Source organism: Poecilia latipinna, unplaced genomic scaffold, assembly GCF_001443285.1.
Source record: "Poecilia latipinna isolate Pla-1442-1.1 unplaced genomic scaffold, P_latipinna-1.0 Scaffold1901, whole genome shotgun sequence".
NCBI classification, from domain to species: domain Eukaryota; kingdom Metazoa; phylum Chordata; class Actinopteri; order Cyprinodontiformes; family Poeciliidae; genus Poecilia; species Poecilia latipinna.
This window is the reverse complement of record NW_015114517.1, coordinates 19,835-40,750: the sequence shown is the minus strand read 5'-3', so window position 1 is coordinate 40,750 and position 20,916 is coordinate 19,835. Positions and strand designations below refer to the sequence as shown.

Below are 20,916 nucleotides of genomic sequence, written 5' to 3'. Positions count from 1 at the left end.
AAGGTGAGGGGGGGAAAAAAAAAAAAAAAAAAAAAAAAATAATATTATATATTTATTTTTTTTTTTTTTTTTTTTTTTTTTTTTTCTCAAGAAATTATTTCTTTATTGCAGATTTGTGATTAACAATTTTGCCTGGAGATAATGTCAAATAGTTGGTTTCCAATTGGAATTATTACAAAATATCGCCAAATATGGTTAGCAGCTTTTTGTCCAAACTGATGGCAGGAAATGCACATTACTCTCTGCAGATTGCTGACACAGCAAACAGAAAAGTATCTGTTGCAAGAGACTTTGTGCAGTTGCAAAACACGAGGATCATCATTCCTCACCCTGATGTCAGTGAGAAGAGGAAGGACTTCTCTTGGTGTTTCAAATCCAAATTAAAAATATTTGTCCAGATGAATTTGTATACCTTCACATCCCAGCCTGCAAAATTCCTCCCAAACTCTGATATTTGCCACAGATCTGTTAACAGGTTGGGCTGAAACGCTTGGCAACATATTTATATGACGAACACCTACACTCCCAAGAAAGACGGTACTCACAAGAACTGGTTGGCTTTAATAAATTCCAATTTATTTTTTTTTTTTTTCATTATTAAAATTGAACATCGTTAGAGGACCATGAAACACATTAAACGTTTACTTCCCCTTTTGGAAAGTGTTGTTCCTCTGACTCTTTGAGGTTTAAGAAATAATACTATGTTGGTCTGTGTTTATTTAAAATAACTCCAATACATGTCTTCTATAGTCATAGTAGAAGTAGCTGTTAGGGCTGCATTAATGGTAATGCCAAAAAAATATCCTCATCATTACAGACTGAGTTGCTTTAATCTTTAATCTCAAAAAGTGGGCAAACCTTTTCACACAGCAGCACTGCAAGCACACAGGAACTGCTGTAAGTTTAAGATTTTTGCCAACATGGCAAATCCAGCTATACCATACCAAGTTTATTTATGGAGCACTTTAAACACCCACAAAACCAAAGTACAGTACAGGAAATAATGAAGCAGCAGTTACATGATGCAACAATAAGTTTAGCTGTGGTCTTTAATCACTATCTACACGGTTTTAGCTGACAACATAATTGCTTTAAATTTTAGCATTATATGACTTATATGGTAGTTGTGCATGCATATTTTATTTTAATGTATGTATAGAAACAGTAAATCGGACAGCTTCTCTCTTTGTGGGTAAAGGGTGAATGGATATATTTGCCTCTTGAGACTTAAATTGAGTGGTATGATGGTGATGGTTTATGCTGGAAGACAGCTGCAGGCACATTGATGCTAACTGGTAGATCATAAGTCTCTTTCTGGCAGACATTCTTGGCAGGTGATGCAGCAGTTCTGCACATCAGCTATCTCAGCTCCAGCTCCGTTGCAGAATGTTTTAACCTTCCCTTGTTGGTTTTTAACAATTTTGCTTAAAATAATTGCTGCAGATTCTCGGTGTTATGATCTCCACAGTGGTATTCTGAAAGAATCGCTTCTTTGTGTAAATCCATGTGCAGTATCGGTTAGGCTATTTAGAGAACCCACCACTAAGAGATGAACTTCAGCTAATAAGTAAATAGAGAGAAATCCATTCTACGTGTCACTTAAAGAAAAGCAGAGAATATTTCTAGTTGCATGAAAGTCCTGGGTTTAAGCTTTAAAACTCTTTGTTTTAAGGAATTCTCTCCACTTTTGGATCATAAAACCTGAACACATGTTGAAGTTTGTATGCCATGATCGCAGAGAAGGACACTGAAACTACTTAAAGTCATTGTTTATTATTTTAATTGACTGATCTGCCAACCAGCGTTGTTGGAGGTCCAGTTCTGCATCTGACTTGTCTCCTTCACGAGCCCTGCAGACCTGGGGAGCCTGCTGTGATCACTGCCAGGTGCGGTAACATCTGGCTTTGTTCTGCTTTGAGAAATTGTCTCACAATGAAAACGCTAAAGGGAGTCTGGATTAAACTGCTTCTGTTAATGATAAAATCCTTTCATCTTACTTTTGTTTCAGGCTGTGACAAAGGAAAAGTAGAGAGCAGCCATGCAGTGTCCAAAGAGCTGAAATCAAAGGGCACCTGTGTAGTCGCGTGTAAGAAAGTGATGTTTTCAGCTCAGCATCAAGGGCAGAATTATGTTTTTAATCATTTGTGCGTGCGAGCAAACACTGTGGCATCTTTGAAAAAGCACCTGTTGCTTTGGAAAACGGCACTTTTTATAAATAGCCCGTTGCAAACGTACTTGGAACCTAACAATCACAAGCTTTGACATATTTTATTGGGACTTTCAGTGATGGAACAACACAAAGTAGTTCATCAATGTGAACTGGAAGGAAAATTATTGATAGTTTTCAAAATCCTTTAGAAATAAAAGTATAAAAAATGTGGGATATGCATATATATATTCAACCCACTGCCTGCATTATTTTTTTGGATATGTCTACACTGTCTTTAAGCTTTTAGAGCCTTAATTTTCTACCCTTTCTTTCTTGAATATACAACAATTTTAAAGTCGTATTTTCAAATACATATAGGTCAAGGTCATTTGAACACCTGAATTATGTTTTAATCTAAACCAATTGTAACTCTGATGGCACGGTTAGGTTCACCGCCTTACAGAAAGATGGAATTTCATTCTGGTCTCAAATCTTACACAGCATCTAGGTTTTTTTTCCAGGATTTCCCTTTGTGCTTATCTACTATTTATCCATTTCTCATAGTTGGGAAAAGTTTGTTTATGGTATTTGTTTTCTATTTGCTAATAGGGTGACTAATTAGTAATTAGTCACCTAATTTTTGTTTCATAAGTAATGAAACAAAGATGAAAATTTTGTTTCATTGGACTCAATTTTGAATTTTGTTTAGGTGTATCTGAGTAATGGGGCTAAATTCAAGTGCACTCCACACTTTTTAGATTTCAACTTTGAAAACCATTATCCACTGGTATCCTGTCTCACAGGTCTTAAGTCAGTCGCAGTTATTTTGTGTTTCCTCAAATTTTAAGAGCACATTATGGTTTGATTCAGGTTTTTGTGTTCTCCATTTTTCTATCTTAAGTGTTTTAAGACTGGTGGAGAAACGTTGACTCATAATTCTCATCAAATTGCAGAGCGAGATTTATTTGCAATGCATTGTTTTCATTCAGCTTTCTTGATGGAAAGAGGATTTTCTTTTTTCTTTTTTTTTTCCCTGAATCTTCCAAACATGTTTTTGCCACTTGTAGGTGTTTAAAACTTAGCGTGGCTGTGTGGGTTTAGTGATTACTGGCAGCACTGGACCTGCACCCAAGACAAAAACGTAAAGTGAGAGCAACGTTGTGTAGAACCTCCGGTCCTCTGCTGGTAACACTGACAAGAGATTTCAGGTTGAGATTTCAGATAAGTCACTATAAGTAAACAGTTTTTACACTCTCATAATTCTTCATTGCTATATAAATAGAGCAGGGTACTGAGGTCATGAGGAAATTGAGGTCATCATGAATTACTGTGTATTACCTGGAATAGATGTGACTGTGCATGAGGACAGCTGAATGGGCTGCAACCAGCACCTAAAACTTAAAAATAAAAAAATAAAAAAACAGCCGTGGAAAAGCAGAAAGCTTATGATCCGCATTCCTGCAAATATCAGTTTGTGGCTGATGGTGCCCACGCCCTGAAACACCCACAGAGCCCAATGTAAATATTTGAAGTTATGACAGATTTATTACTGGTAAACTCCTTAAGCACTCTGTTTCAGTTTTAGATTTTCAATGGATGGATAGTTGTCAACTTCCACTTGCAGGAAAATCACTAAGCGACCTACAAGTAGAGAAATATTTAGTTTTGTTTCTCGGCAGCTGAACTTAAACTTTCTAAGGTTTCAGTTTTCTTTTTTCAGAAAACCTTATCAGTAGGAAGTGGGAGGTGTGAAGGTATGTGGACGGCGTGGTTTGATATGCATCTCATTCAGCGTTCTGTTGGGCAAAAGCAGGAAAATCAGGTCCAACATGAAATATTCCTGCAAGGTTATGTTCATACACTGCCTGAGCTTATGTTTCCTCTAAACAAACCATGTCTGGATTTCCTTCAAATCGTAAAGGATGCCTCATTACCCAGAAATGCAGCTCTGGGCTGGAACAGTTTGAAAGAAGACCTGTTGTCATCTCCCACTTAAAAAGGAAAAACACTAAACAACTTACAAGTAGAGAAATATTTGGTTTTATTTTTCAACTGAACTTAAACTTTCTAAAGTTTAGGTTTTTTTTTTTTTTTTTCTTCAGAAAACCTTATCAGTAGGAAGTGGGACATATAAATGTGTAATAGGTTAGCGAGTGAAGAAATATGGAAATAAAAGGGCTGGAGGGTTGTTACCAGCAGTTTCTTTTGTCAAAACAAAAACTGTTGGTTGGGGACTAGAAAGGGAATTTGCTGTGTCAAGTCAAAACAAAGGTGACCTGTAAAAACAGGCCTAAAGAAACCAAAAGCACATTCAGAGTTAAGTGATTTTGTTTTTCAGTGGAGCTGAAAGGTTGGCTACCCAAGTCTGATTGAACCCTGGAAAGTTTTTCAGTCTGATATTTGAGCCTATTGACAAACTTCTGTCACTGTCAGTGGCTAAAATTGTCTGACTTATATCTATGCTTTACAGCCCACTCAGATTATTAGATAGAGTCTCACTCTACTGATGAGAAAATATGACACAAGAAAATTAATTGTTTCAAGTATTGCAGGATGATCCCGGTAAGATGGGTCTAAAACATTTACCAAATATGTCAACAGTACGTGTAAGTGATATGTGTGAATTGTTTATTCTTAATTTATGCAACAATCACCTTGAAAAAAAATAAAATTTTTCCAAGGTTCATTTGATTTGGGGTTATTTTTTATTTAGGGTCATACCTCAATCAAATAAGCCTTTGATTTAGATAACTTTCCTGTTTATGGGGCTTTAATTTCAAATTAATTAATTTAATTTTAAAATGCTATGAGAAATATTAAAGCAACATATCGGGCTGACAGTTATAGAGACTTAATTGTTAATCAGGACAGAAACCTTCCTTGAATAACAGTTTACTTTAAAAAAAATATATTATTATGGTGAATATTATTAGACATATTTATTTAGACTTTATTTTTTACAAATATATAGCTGCATATATTTAGAAAGTAAAAAAAAAGAAAGATGAGGGGTGGTGTGTAGTCTAAATGTAGAGTGCCCACTCTATATAGGAATAGTCTTAGAAATCGATGTAAAGATACGAAAAGATAGGAATAAATGAGCTCAAGGAACTCTGCTGGTGGGGAAAATATCTAGACTAAAAGGACAAAAAAAACGTATCTAGAAAAATATGTTTAGTAAAAAATGTGTAAATATATATGTATTAGTGAGGGAAAAATATGAAAATAAAAGGGCTGCAGAAAATAATAAATTTACTTTTGTAAAAACAAAGAGGTCTTCATAAAGAAAATGGAGCAGAGATAAACTATAACATCTAAAAAATGTTAATAATAATTTATGTTTCATATTTTGATCAGACATTTATTTTTGCTCCTAATGGTGCAACAGAATAAATATATTCTTAACAGATTTATTTTTGATTCTAACCTTATTTTTAACAGTATTGCTTCTCCATATGAAACTGATATGTTGAAAAGAATGTTTTTCATTAGGGAAGTTTATTCCCCCAAAAATTCAAGCCAGAGCAGGTACATCAATTGCGATGTTTTATAGTGAATGACTGTGTTTTGTTTTCCTTATAATGTGCAAAATCATTGAGCAAAAAATTAGGTACTTCAATAGAACAGAAACGTTTTTGCTTTGCTTTCCCCATTGCGCGCTACCAATTTCCTTTTGCTATGCATCCCTGAACCTGACTACAGATTTCTCATCAGAAGTGAGAATTCATCATTCACTACCTCGGCACACTCTCATCCCGCCGATGACACGTTTGGCCTATGAAGTCTTGCTCTATCATATCGTAGCTAGGTGTGGGAGCATATGCGGTGACTAATGCCACAGAACAGCTCTGACGGTGATGAATTGATAATTGTTTGCACCTGATGAACAGTTTCCTCACTGTATCTGAGTCATATGTTGCACAATGATGTCATGCATTCGGGGCACATGTTTTCTCAGTTGCTCTCACCTTGATGATGATGACACCGCAGGCGATACGTTGGTTGGATTGCGTAGCTTTTTTTCTCCCTTTTTTTTTTTTTTTTTTTTTTTTTGGTGGTTTTGAGGACTCACAATAAAGAGGCTGTTTTAATTTGAAAGTGTTTTATAGAGTTCAGTGTGTGCTTGTTAAAAACCCACCGTATTATCGATGTTCTTTACCTCCCTGTTCGCAGATAAAAATAAAGTGCCTGTTTTCTATATCAGGAAATGATCAAACGCTCATGCCTTTCAACATGTGCAGCATTAAAAGCTTCCATTACCTCTTTTTTTGAGTAAAGGGGAGAACAATCTCCTTTAGGGAGATGATGGAGAGCACCTCAGCATCCTCATATGAGCGAGGCTGTTAGAGAGAAACCGCCGCCTTAGGAGGGGTTATTAGAGATCACCAAACTCAAATCCATTCCCCGATGCTCCAGTGACCCCAGTTTGACTCCTGCAAACCAAAGGTCATGTTCGTCTCCCGTCTCCCTCTGCAAATCTTCAACCCACAACCCCAACGCCCACCCCCGCTTCCCATAACCACCCACACTGCATCTCTAAATGAAGATTCCCACCCACCTGCCTGTACCCCCAGCCGAGCATTAGAAGTTTCCTGCTTTACCGTCTCAGGAGTATAGCCCAAGCACACCCCCACCTCCTTCTCCAAACCTCAGCCCACCCCACACCCCCCGCACACTTCTCCGTGGAATTACTTCCATATGGCCTACTTTCCGCCCGCGCTCTCGAACAAGTTGTGTGCTATCTATATGTTTCTTTTTTCCTTTAATAAGTGTATGTTTTATTCCTTCTGATCATCTACAGTTTATCTTCTGATTGTTTGACCAGTTTACAATGAGTGGAAAATAAAATCAGGGATAAAGTCATTAAGCTATTAAGGTGTTGTTGCTAATATTGTTATTGTTGTTGTTGTTGTTGTTTAGATGCAATATGCATGTATTTGCTCCTTTGCAGAAATGTCTAGAAATCAACATAACTTCTGAAGTGACTCATAATTGTGGTAATCCTTTTCATAAACTGAAGAGCTTATTTAACAATTGGCAACTTTACCAGTATTTCTTGATCATCTAAGGCCTACAAATCTGTTTATATTGCAAAAATGACTTTACAGTATTAAAGCGTTTTCTTTAAGTTCAGTTCATTAAGACCCTGACATTTATGCCTTTTTTTTTTTTTTTTTTGCAAAATAGCTCGAGCTCAGTTCGATTGTAGGGAGAGCATCTGTGGAATTTTTAAGTCCTGCCTCAACAAGATATTCTACTGATTTTCACAGATAAAGGTACCAACTACTCTTGAAATAATTATGGGAGGCAGTTTTATGTATTTTCTATATGTGGATAATGACTGTTTTAATCTTAGTTGTGCAGGCCACGCAGGTTTGAATTTTCATATTGTACTCATTTTTTTTCATGTGATACTTTCAGTCGTCTCATGCAAAAAAAAAAAAAAAAAACGTACTAATTTAGATTTAGTAGTTCAATAATATAATAATAAACAATAAAAATACTGGTACTATAACCTGTGATATCCAGCTGCATGGCAAAGACAACACACCATGCACGGACAGATTTCACTCACAAACATTTAGATGTCAGATTGGAAACCTTGCAAAACCTCACAAGATTAAACATGAGCTCAGAGTAAGATAACATGGCCGACGAAGAAGAAGCAATGGCAATAGTTTGTGGTCATTGAGATGTCTTCAATGGGAAAAAAAAAAAAAAAAAAAAACAATATGAAAGAAAATCAAGTCAAAAATCGGCATGAGTATCTTAGCATGTGGACCAAACTCAAGCTACAAGCAACTTTGACATGGATTTATTGCACTGAACAGTTAACTGATTTTGGATCAACCTTCATGTTGTCTGAAAGCTTACTATATGGAGACGTTGTTTACATAATTTCACCTGAAAGGAGACATTATTGAAGAAACCCTTTGAATGTGTCTGCTTCAGCAGATGGTATGTCATCCAGACTGCACATCAAATTGTTTCTGGGTAATATAATTGCAGTCCATTTTAAAATAGGTCTTTCAGGCAAAATACAGCAGTTATGATGTTTTTTGCAGAAGTGGGAATGTACCGATTACCCAACAGGTGGCTGATTTTGGGCTTGAGTGGTTACTGGCAAACCAGGCACTTAAAAAGTATATATACCATTACCCTCACTGGTCTCGCTCTGGAGAAGTTGACTTAACTTGCAAATGATAAACACGATAACACTTATAAATACACGGGCATAAAGATTGCAGTGTGCACACGTCAGGTTATTTTTCTCCACATCTTTGCTCCCACTAGAACAGCAAACACATGGTGTTTAATTCAGTTAATGTTAGCCTGGCTATAAATGGACTCTTATTCTTCATGGATTTATACATTATTTCCTCTCCTTAATGATTAACAAAAAGAAAATAAATCATGAATTTTCAATCCCCAACATAGATAGCTTTTTTTATTAAAAAATATTAACACATGTACAGTTTCTGGCTATGTGGAAGCAAAAAAATAGGAAAAGATGCCACTGTGACTTATGTTTTAATTTTCTACTGCTTGAGACCAAGATTCACCTTCGGCTTTGAGGGATTGCTCAGCTATTTTACTGGTCAAGGAAACGTTTTTACAAAGCACTAATAAGATACATCACCCAGAGAGCAAAAACAATCTTGCATCATAAGGCTCCTTTTGTGAGTCCATTTTAAACCCAACTGTGGGGGAAAAGTAACCTAAATCCTAGGAGCCCAGCCAAAGCCTAACCCATGGAGTCATAATCTGTCTCTAACTACCGTACTTTGAATGTCTCCAATTTTTGCAGTAGCTCAAACCCTGGTTGTTTAAAACCAACACTGCATCCCAGTTAGGCTTGGATTAGTTCATTACTAGTAAGTGGGATGAATAAAAACAGCTTTGAACATGCACTTTTCAACCTAATGTAGTCTCTAACATCAGCCTCAGAAATACTACAGCAAAGAAACAAGTGTGATAGTTGAATCATTTGCTCCACAGTACAGCAAATGTATGAAAAATACATTTTAAGATGTTTGGCATCATCTTGGAACCATGATGTATAAATCAGGAGGCAGTCGACTGATGGCTCACTCTGTATTATGTCATCAGCATGAACATACCATATGCATTAGTTAATTTTACACATGCAATGTCACATACTTTGAGTCACCCTTGTGGCTTTGAGCCCCACTATCACACTCTTAGCACAAGCTGTGCAGCGCGGGCCAGATCATTGCAGTGACACGCTATCATTTACACTTGGCCCCAGTCACACTTATGACGTGTGTTACAGGAAAATTTCACCAGCTCGCCTAATTGTGTCGGTACCAGAGTTTAAATGAAGCCGATTTTGACTGTGAAACATGAGAAACATGGCACAGTGGAGCATATTTTCCTATGTGCACTCTTTGCATGACTGACCTCCAGTTCAGTTATCACATTACACAGTATTTCTACTCAGATATGAGCTATACCATTTTGATCCTACTGTATTAGATGGCTTGAAATCTACAGGGAGGAGAGTGCTTGTGACTTCGTGACAGAGGTCAGTCATATCTCCATGAAGTGAATGCAAAACTCGTGGGCGTTTAGGGTGGAGAACTCATTGGTTAATGCTTTTGCAAGAGATTGCACTTTTAACCTCTTCCCTGCTACTACAGGTTTCTAAAATTTTGAAATTAGATTGGACTGACTCACCAAAAAGGTCATAATAAGTACGAGCATTTGCAGAAAGACATGCATCGGCACTTATTTACACTTAACCTGTTGGTCTCAGGTTGTCATTCACAATGACAGGGGTGTCAAGCTCCAGTCCTCAAGGGCCGCTGTCCTGCAGTGTTTAGATGTGCCACAGGTAAAAAACAGTGGAATGAAATGGCTTAATTACCTCCTCCCTGTGTAGATCGGTTCTCTTGAGCCTTGCTAATGACCTAATTATTCTTTTCAGGTGTGGTGCAGCAGAGGCACATCTAAAAGTTGCAGGACAGAGGCCCTTGAGGACAGGAGTTTGACACTTCTGTCACTAGAGGACCCAAATTTGGGTCCTCTAGTGACAGACAGGTTAAAAAGTGAATGTAAATGACCACAGGTGTGAAATTATGTTGAAAATTACGTAAAATTGTGTCTTTAAAATATAAGGATTGTGATCATTATTTAAATAGTTTGTTCATACCTCATACCTGTTTTTTGAATTTACATACTAAGGACTGGAGAGCTTGTTTGGGTTTTTTTTTTTGTGTTGTTTTTTTTTTGTTTGTTTTTTTATGTTTTTAAAGTTGAACTATTGGTGTTATGTGGCTGTACAAACCAAGATTTTACTGCTAACAATATTTGAAATGTTGTTATATTTTACAGTACAATAAAAGCCCATAATTAAATAACTTAATACAAATGGAAGTTAAGATTGAAAGTTATATTAACAATCTGGAATGTCCCATACAGTCCTGACTTGAATCTGTGAAGGGAAATAAAGAGTAGGGTGATGACAAGAACCTCAAAGGTTTGGAGCTCATAACCAAAGATAAATCAGAAGAAACGTGGAAAAAGCTGTTTCTTAATTACAATGATTTGATGGCTGTAATACCAATAAGGATTCTGTTAATTTCATCCTATTATAAATCTGTTGTTGATTTGATATTCACGATCTGTCACCTCCTCCTGGTTCAATGTTTTTATCTGCACAGTCCGGAACGGTCCACTCCAGTTATGTCACTTCTGGTCACTTCCGGCTGTTCTGCTAGGGGAGGTATTTTTAGGAAAAGCAGTAAGCAGGGCAATATTAGCACCTTTTATTTTAAAATATGAGCCATTTTTGTTGCAAAATGTCTATTTCAGTTATGTTACAATACAAAGAGTTCAAAATGTGTTTGACCTGAAAGATGCTCTGTAAGAAGTAACTTAAAGGAGTCCCAGCTCTCAGTTACCATGTGGAGGGACCTGTGACGGCAAACTAACAGGATACAGGAAGAAGTGGGCACGAGTTGTACTGCCCATAGGGTAAATGCATATTAATGGCAACACCTTTAAGGAATAAACACTGTCCTGTAAATTGTCAACTTAGTTGACATGCTAAGAGAAAGGGGCAGCGCCAACCTAGTGGGACATGGGGAGCATAGTGTGTGGGGAGGGGCAGGGCCAGGTTCAGGCTCAGACTGACCTCTAAAACATGTCTAGTAACTCTAATTTTGCTTTTAAAGGGAGAAAAATCTTTACATCTTCATCAACACATTAAATATGGCCATAGCCTGCAGAATTAGCTCAATGCTGACTCCACAACACGTAGTATAATACCGTATGTTGTCCAGAAAGAGAGTAGCACGCATGCACCTTGTTCAGGCTTTCTGCACACCCTTTTCACTAAGCTTTCGTGACAGCAGCGACTGGGTAATGTTAAGGTGTGTTTGGGTGCTGGTCCACCAATTTGATTCCAGGTGGAGCTCCTTAATCTTTGGTCTTTTGTCCCCATGTCAAAATGTATCCATGGCACGGGCTTCAACTATGCAGCAACACAGAGATCCCTGGTTAATTATCTACCAGCATGAGTTTATGAGCTGGTAGGCTGCTGGAGACAGACAAAGGCATTAGTTTCCCTCAGACACTGAGGCCACATTTACATGTTTATGCAAGCTCTCTACGGTGAGGTGGAGAAAGTAGGATTAATGGGATTCACGGAGTACACCTCCCTGCAAACAAAGGACCCACAACTGTAATAAATATGTTTCTCAATTAGTTTATACCATCAGTATGGAGTGTGTCTGTCAGTAAAATACTAATGACCAACCTTGTCCCCTTTAGTTTCTCACTGAGATGAAGCTTTTTGTGTAGAACCAGTCCTAGGCGCTTGGTTTGTAATTAAATTAAATTTGATTCATGGCTCTACATGCGTGCTCTCCATTCAAGTTGTGGTTGAATATCCAAGTTTTTTTTTTTTTTTTTCTCCCGTCAGAACAATTGTCCTCACCGGTTTTTCTTCTTCACTTATTGTTTTTTTCTGATTTTGACACTGTGGGAGTAGGAATTGTAAAATTATTTCCTAACTCGTCTTTCTGTGAAATCTACTATTGCCTACTGTAGTAATATTTGTCATTAAACCACAATTATTAAGATTAGAATAATTGTCATTGTCAATATAACAAGATAGGTTTGAACAGCAGAAAGAAAATATAAATATTCTTTCAAATTTATTGATTACTCCTGTTTGATAAGGCAAGAGATCTGTTTAGGTAGTTATCTCTACCTTGTCATCGTTGATGATCTGTTATCGTAATTTCACAATTCTCTTGTGGCCATGAGACAGCTGTGCGGGGATAAGAGTGTCCAGCATATGTACAGCAGCACTCAAAGCTGCTCGCCTTGAAGCTGGACATGTCCTCACACAACAGCCCTGCTGTCAGTCAAGCTGCCCCATTACGCTAGGCATGACATTTAAAGTTGGGCGAAGAAGGCGGACAAAGTGCCCTCACCTCCTCCGTTTGAGCCCTGGAGAAGGAGGCCTTGCATGTGTAGCGATCGCTGATGAGCGTGTTTGTATGTGTGTGTTTGTTGTGACTTTGGCCAGACTTGGTCCGGCATAAGGACAGCTGTCACATTTCCAACCTGTCACAAACGACACTGAGGAGATGCCAGAGGCCGGGACATCGAAGGCACAAGGACAGGCAGAGGGAAGGGAGCCTGTGTGTGTGTGTGTGTGTGTGTGTGTGTGTGTGTGTGTGTGTGTGTGTGTGTGCGCGCGCATTCATGTGCTTAAAGATTAAAGGAGGATGTTGGGTGGTGGACACGTGAAGAGGGTTGACTGGGAGGCTTCCTCTGTCTTCTGCGTCCATGTACGTCCTTCTCAATTCCTCCCTTGAAGACGGTCCTTGAAGACTTGAGTCATCTTCTTGAGGGTACGTAGTAAATACTGCCTCGACATCGAAACATTAGCAGTACAGGATGCACTCCTCCATTTCAGTGCTCATTACTTACCAATAATAAAGTCTCTTCATTAAAGTCCAGCCTGTAGCTTTTGCAGCAGAATCTTTTTTTAACATCCCCTTTTGACTCGATCATCCTCAAGTGAATTTGTTATGAGGGGAGAAACGTTAATGGCCATTTGGGGTCCTTTCCTTTCATTAGAGTCTGTTTTTCTTTCCAAGTTTGAGTAGCGGTTTCAAGGCAAGGAGGTTGAAAGGTCAACATTAGCATCCGGATTACTTTTCCACACGTCTCTTGTATGGGTCCGTTAAGCTTTGAGAGAAGAAAAGCATCAGAGTTTTAAAACACATCTAAATAACCACCAAAATTTAACAGCATCCTTTCAGCACTTTGTATATTCCGTAACCAAAACCAACTGTCAAGTAAATCATTTGAATTGCTTCCCTACACTTTAATTTACTTTAAAAGTGGTATTTAAGTCTTTCTGTCTTGGGTCATTACGTGTAGAGAAAGAACCCAAGAAACAAACATTTGAGTTTCTACAATAACTTGTATATTTCAGTGATTTTTATTTGTGATTCTTCAGCGATTCCTGAAACAGCATGTAATGTCAGATTTTTAAAATCTTTTAAGACACATGTGGATCCAGTTTCCTGCATTGCCATCTGAACAGCTGCACTGTCTTGTCTGATTGTAGCAATTGGAAGCAGTTGACATCTCCTCATACAACTTGCAAGTTCAAAAATCAGATGAACAAAATATTACATTGAAAGTGGCTGAAAAAAAACAACTTATGAACAAATAAGACTGCACTGGTGATACAAGAAGGTTTTTAGGTACCGTTGGCTCCTTGATTGTCATATGCTAGATGTCAAAGGCACCTAAAAAATTTAAATGTTGGGTCACAAAGGTGAGCAGCATGTATGGAGCAGTGAAGGTGATGATTTTTGGCCAAGTGTCACTGTGTAGCACTGTGCCAACTATAAAGTATGGTAGTGGCCACATCTTGCTGTGGGTTTGTTTCTCTACCAGTAGTTATGTTGAATTGCACAAAATAGATGGACTTCCTTCATAAAGTTCCAGGTAAAACTCTCAGTCAGATTTTTAGGTCACCAGTTGCTACCTAGAGATTGTGGATTTCATTTATCTGGCCTGTGAGAGACAAGTGCCCAGAAGATTTCATAATTTCTGAAATATACTGATAAGAAACTTACTTTTTGATAAGTCTCTTATTTGGATTGAATGCAGTGTCATAACTGGCAATCCATTCCATCTTTAGATCTTAGACATGTTTGTGATAGCTGATTGTTTTTATCTCTCTTAGATAAATGTAGCTGAGAATCATTTGCTTATCAGTGGAGCTTTATTCAGAAGTACATATTGAAGAAACGGGTAGACAAGCTGACAAAGATTAGCCACTCTATACAACAAAATGTCTCACTTTTTCAATTTATTTTTCAATCTAATTATACATTTTAATTTTAACTGGATTAAATGTATCCTAAAAGGTTTTTTTTTTTTTTTTTTATAAATCCTGGCTCTTTCCCAGCATTTCCAAGCAAAAGTTGAAGGGTCACATAAAGTGTCCTGCATTGTTAGGACTTCACTAAACAAGAACTGAAGTGTTTTTATTCCGCCATTAGAAACCAGTCTGACATGACTGACCCTCATAGAGACATATAATTGACTGTGATCTGCTTATCAATGGAGATTTTATTCTGGATGAAATGTTCCGGCCCAAAACCAGAACCCTTTGGGACCTCATCACTAACATTGACATATAATGTTGATCTGTCGATAAGGATTCAACAGAGCATATCTTTTGCCCAAAGTTTGTATTTACGCTTAAAAAAATGCAGAATACTAAATAAAAATACAAAATATACCACTGAAATTCAGCTGTTGTTTCTCATTTTCTGTTTAGGTATGTGCTGTACAAAATAAAAAAGAAACCTACAAGCAAAAGTTGTAAAAGTAGCTTATTCTGTATTGTCAGACTCCACTGAACAAGAACAACTATTTTTGTCTGCTTAGTTCAGCTTTCTGGACAGCACATTAATTTAGAATGGCATCAGCTTAAAGTTTAAGGGTCTGCCTTTGGATTTGGTTTGTTTGTTTCGCTGATTCAATGTGACTTGTGACAGCTTTTCGCTGTCTTCTGGAACAAGATAAGTCTGAATCACTCCACAAAGAGCCTCGCCCTTCATCAGCGCCTTCGGTCTGACCAAATCGAGGGGCAGCCCCGCCGCTTCCCGTCCAGAGTTGTCCTGTGCCCGTTTCCTGGCCCTCTCACCTTCCTGTTGGTTCTTATCCATCTGTTTACTTTCTTTAAGTCCAAAGAAAGCATCCATTAAATCACCTCTGAAGATGAAACTGGACATGACAGCTACAAACTGGAGCAAACCAATGTTCTCCCAAAGCCCACTCCCTACCCCGGCCACACTTTACCATGCCTGTTCCTATCTGTCCCATATTGTCAGCGAGAGAAGCCCCCAGCGCTGCTGTGAGGCAGAGAGCAGTTCTTGTTTACTGATGCACACTGCACTGATGTGAGCTGATTTCATCAGGCAACACTTTTGGATGCCGTCTTCCTCGGCCTCCCTCGTCTTCTGTCTGTAGACGCTAATGTATCAGCTGTGATGGGGCAGGCTGCACGGCACTCAGCAGAGCTTAAATATCTGGATATTTCTCCTTTTTTTTCTCTACAAATAATCATTCTGCTAATTAATGCATTTTTTCATTCCACATCTCTTTCACTTGGGGCTCCAACTATTCTTATTGATTTTATCCCCATCTGGTTAATTATCCTTTTCTTTGATTAAACAATCATCAAATTAACTGTTACGAAATTACTTCCAGTCTAGTTCAGGAGGAGATGTTGGGATCAGTAGACCAAAGCTTGTGATTAGTTAATAGTCTTCACAGCAAACTGGTTGCATTGTGGCTCCGTCCATCGTGTATGGTGGTTAGATTTCCTCTCACCAAGGCAAGCAACGATTATAACAAATGGATGAGTTCAAACCATCTGTAAGACATTTGATTAACGCTGCAGAGCCTCTGATGGCAGAGGGAGGCCAGAATAGTACTTGATGTGGAATTGCCCTAATAGCAGTAGCCATGCTCCAGGAAAAAAAACATCACAGAAGTAGAAATTACAACCTCAGAGAGACAGATGATGTTCACAGGGAGCAGCTCCGGGTGGCTTCTGCATCCATCTTACAGCCGATTTGATTGGTACTCGCAGTCATAAACTCAGGCTTATAGTGCAGCTGTTGAAGCTAATGCTGCATGAAGCAAAACAGATGTTTCCACTGGTGTCTTTCCTGTTCATTTTTTTGTTTTGGCCATATGAACACACTCTATGCACACTTGTCATCGTATTCCTGTTTTTTACTGCTGGATCCAGTTTACTGTATGTTTCTTTTGGGCTAAGTGGTGATGGTGCTGAAAAGCAGCATAGCAACAGTGGCAGCCTCAGTCCTCCCCTTGCTTCTGCAAATTATGTATTCAGGTGCTGTAAGTATAGGTCACCTGCATTTTAGCAGCTGTCAGATCTCAGGACTCTTGGCACCTAATAAAGGAATGAAATTGGCCGTTTTCAGTCTTGTTTGCTCCACATCTGAGAGAATACAGATGTTCTGTAATACTTTCATGCTTTTATAGAAGTATTGGTGGAAACGTAATGATTCTAGTGTGATGCGCTTATTGTTGACACAATAATTACGAAATCCAGGTGATACTTTGCACTTTAGCAATGGACATATTTCTTTGATACGTTGTTATTGCTCTGGTTGAATTTTTGACCTCATGTAGGCTGTGTTATTTGGCCACTGTGGCTTTACAATATAACAATGTACTATTTTTACAGCATGGTGATGATAGTGTCCTGCTGTGGGGCTGTTATTCTGCCTGTGTTCCCGGTGCAGTTCAGAAAGTAGATGGGAAATAATGAAGTAGAACGACTACATTCAAATTCTTCACCTTAACCTCAAATCAACATCTAGCCTGATAAACCAGACCAAACTGCTGGAATACCATCCCAAACCAAACCTTTTCTGGGTGGTGCTTAAAAACTTGGTCAAGGCAATAAACCAACCAGTTTGGACAAGCTTCCCCAATCCTGCCAAGACAGGTTCTCAAATGTCTGGGCAGAATTAGACCAAAAGCTTGTTGACGATTATGAAAAGTATGTGGTTAGGTTCGATATTGAACCAATTAGTGGGGTTGCATGTCTATATATGAATCTGTGCAACCGTTTTGAATCAGACAAAATCCAAAATAGATATGATTTGATTTGCAACGTTGTCAAACGCTGCCCAGCACTATGTTCACCAGGCCTCGTTTTCATAACCCAAAATGTAATGTTCTGGTTCCAATTCTCCAAATAACATTACTGACCTCTCTTTGTTTTCCTAAGGACACAGCACTGGACCCAGGAGAGGATGTGGCTCTTCTCTCAGTGAGCTTCGAGGATGCTGAAGCTACCCAGGTCTTCCCAAAACTCTACCTCTCGCCAAGCATCGAGCAGTAAGTACATTCATCCATCCGTCATTTATTTTCATACAGTTCTATTGAGAATTATCTGTTAACTGTGATCACAGTTTAGTTGTCTATCTGATCTAGTTGGTTTAAGATTATCATGCTACATGTTTTCTTCACTTCAAAAGCTGGTAAGGAGAGAGGAAGTCATTCTGTGCTTCTCACTCGTCAGTCCCTCTGGTTTTTAGAATCAAAGCTACGGTGAGCAAGTTGAACATCTTGCATCATATTATGTCGCTGAGGATAATCTCCCGTCTGAACTCATTAGTCACTTTTCTTAAAGACTATAAGTGAAAATGGAAAAAGTGGATGGATGACACAGAGTCTGTGTCAACCAGGGATGACTAGATGTCTGCACACATCTGGGTTGTAAAACATGTCTGTGTTTGCAGGTGGTGGTTTAATACTTTTATAAAAGCTGTTTGCCTGCTGCAGGTGTATCCAAAGTATTTTTTTTTCTCTTGCTACATGTTGTGTGTGCATTTGTCTGTTCTCGTTTTATTGCTTTTGTGTGGTAGTCAAGACAGATTTGTGTTTCTATACGTGCATGAACAAGTGTTTTAATGTCCCAAATGAGGGATATGCCTCCATTTTCTGGTTTTATCATGTTTGCATGCTTGCAGCAATATTCCAGTTGGCTTTGCTCTCAGCACAGTGTCCTTGTATGGGTAGATGTGTTTTGTGTGTTTGATAGAGAGAGCCAGGTATGGGCCCACTCTTACCTCAGGGCCTCGCGGTCTGGCCGTCCATGCTCGGAATAATCTCAGACTGATGTTTATTTACAAGCACACGCCCTGTCACACCAGGTTAAGATGCTTCTTCTCCCACCACCACTGCTTTTTCTTACTCTCTGTCTGTCCCTCTGTCTTTCATTCTTTTCTACATCCTTGTCTCCACAGTTTCCCTTTTCCATCTAATCTTCCTTTTTATTTCTCCACACTTGTTTGATCTTTTTTACATTGTCGAACCTTTCCAAATATGTAAAAAAAAAAAAAACAACCTTTTTTTTGTATCAAAGTTACATTCTGCAGCCTTAAGTCTACAGGTGCAACACACAGGCATGAAAAAGGTTGAAATTGGTCTGTAGCAAGATTAATCTACATTTTTCACAAACAGCCCAAGTTGTCTTCTATTTTTTTGGGTAATCCAAATTCTATCAAAACTATTCACACTCCTTGAGCATTTTCATATTTTGTCAAGTTAAAACCCCAAACTTAAATGGATTTATTGGAGTTTTATATGATAGACATATGGACTTCCCCTGTCATTCTATCTGTATTTAGAGCCATTTCCTGCCGGGTTTCTAAAGGTTTTCTCCAGGTTTGTCCTATATTTTGCTCCATCCATCTTTCCATCAACTCTGATCAAATTTATTTTCATTGCTGAACAAAAGCATCCTCCCAGCATGATATTACCACTAGAAAGTGTCACCATGGTGATTGTGTGAGTGTTCAGAGGTTGGTTTCGACCTCGCATAGTATTTTTGCACAAAGGCCAAAACTTTCATTGCTTGTGGAAATTTTTTACCCCTTAACTGTCACCACAAGAACATTTATATGCAAGTAAATGGGTCCATGTAAACGCGGGTATAATCATTACAGCATCTTCAAGATGCTGTTTCACCAACAAGTTTCTGCAGGAAGAATGTTTAAAAATGTGTCTTCTTTGCAAACGTTATGACAGAGAAAAAGCAGGCATTGTCCATTTTTCAAAAATTCAACGATTCTAAAGCTTTGATCAAGACCAAAAGTGTTTTTGTTTTGTTTTTTTTTCTTTTGCTCAATATTCAGCAGTCTGAGCTGGATATTTAGCTAATATTCCACTTGTAAAATTGAACAGCTCTTTATTTTTAATGGAGGCAGAGTACACAGAAGAAGTGGCTTTACAGTGTTAAGGGCTCAAGTGCAGAGGGAAGAGCAACAACTAGAGAAGCCAGAATTAAACTCATTAATTTGAGTTCACAGACTCAACATCAATGGCTGCAGAACCAGGATGACAGGTTGATTCATGAGTGAAATCATCTCTTACTGTACCGACACAGCTTTCCCACTTTTAAATTATGTATTTTGCAAACATGTAGAGGAAAATCGGTCCATAATTCAGTAGAGATTTATGAATCTGAGGGAAGAAAGTATCTGACTCTCAAAGACCAACATTACTTGCAACAGACAGTTTGTGTGAAATATTTACTCTCTTAAATACCTAGAATTAGTAATTTTTTATCTTTTATAAAGTAATGATTTATTCCAGTGAAGAGTTTCTAAACTGACTTCAGTCATGCTGTAACATATAAATAAAATCATGGTATACTGTACATAACTTTAAACCACCTTGTAACCACTTTGGCTGTTTGCTAAGGTCATTATTAATTTGGAAGACCCATAACAAACAGCCTCCCATCAGGAAGCTGCCACTCCCCTATTCCAGTTATTCCAAGTTTCCCCCTTTTTCCTCTAAATGTAACAGTCAGTAGAATGGCCAAAAAGTTTCAGTTTGGTTTCATCAGACCTTAGGATGAAGATCTTTGTCCTGTTTCTTCTGAAGTAATGGCTTCCTCCTCACTGAGAGACGTTTCACTGTGGATGATGTCAGTATCTTAGCAACTTCATCCAGCATCTTCAATGATCTTTGGCTTTTGCTCTGGGTAAATTTACACATGTTCGACCAAAATATATATTCATCTCTGAGACAGAAAACGTGTCTCCTTCCTGAGCAGTACGATAATTGGACATTCCCATCATGTCTGTACTTGCGTATAATTGTTTGAACAGAGGAATGCAGCTCCTTGAAGCATCTAGAAATTCTTCCCAAGGATGAACCAGACTTGTGCAGCTCCATAAATTCTCTTCCTGATATCTTGGCTGGTTTCTTTTGACTTTCCAATCATGTCAAACAAGATAGTGTGTGAACTCAAGACACATACACAGGTGTGCTTTCAATTAACCTAAATGTGTCAGTTGACCAATCAAAAGTTTCTATACCTAAGACAGCATCATCTAGGCTCACCTTCATATTTTGTAGAGCTAGTAATAATTCTGTATGTAAAACTTCTGATTTTGAAGACATGAATGAATAATCTATTGTGACATTTAACAAACAAAAATACTTTTGGTAATTTTAACTAACCTTAAAAAGAGACATTTGTTCTGATCTCATTAAAAATAGGTTTAAATAAATTATAGTCCAGCATCACCTCCATATACATTTGATACAGTAGCATTCCGAATTTATTTTGCAGTGAAACTAATAATATTATTATTTCCATGCTATGTTATGCAGATGTTTTGTCTGCACTGATGAAGATTGACCCACCT

At 38.1% G+C, this 20,916-nt stretch overlaps 1 protein-coding gene across 1 annotated transcript in view; it reads left to right on the top strand.

Moving 5' to 3' along the window:
- babam2 (BRISC and BRCA1 A complex member 2) overlaps nucleotides 1–20,916 on the top strand; it is an 82,974-nt gene that overhangs the window by 42,257 nt on the left and 19,801 nt on the right. The window contains exon 7 of the mRNA XM_015015317.1: nucleotides 17,481–17,590. Within this exon, the coding sequence (XP_014870803.1) occupies nucleotides 17,481–17,590 (110 nt within the window). The remainder of the gene's footprint in view (nucleotides 1–17,480; nucleotides 17,591–20,916) is intronic.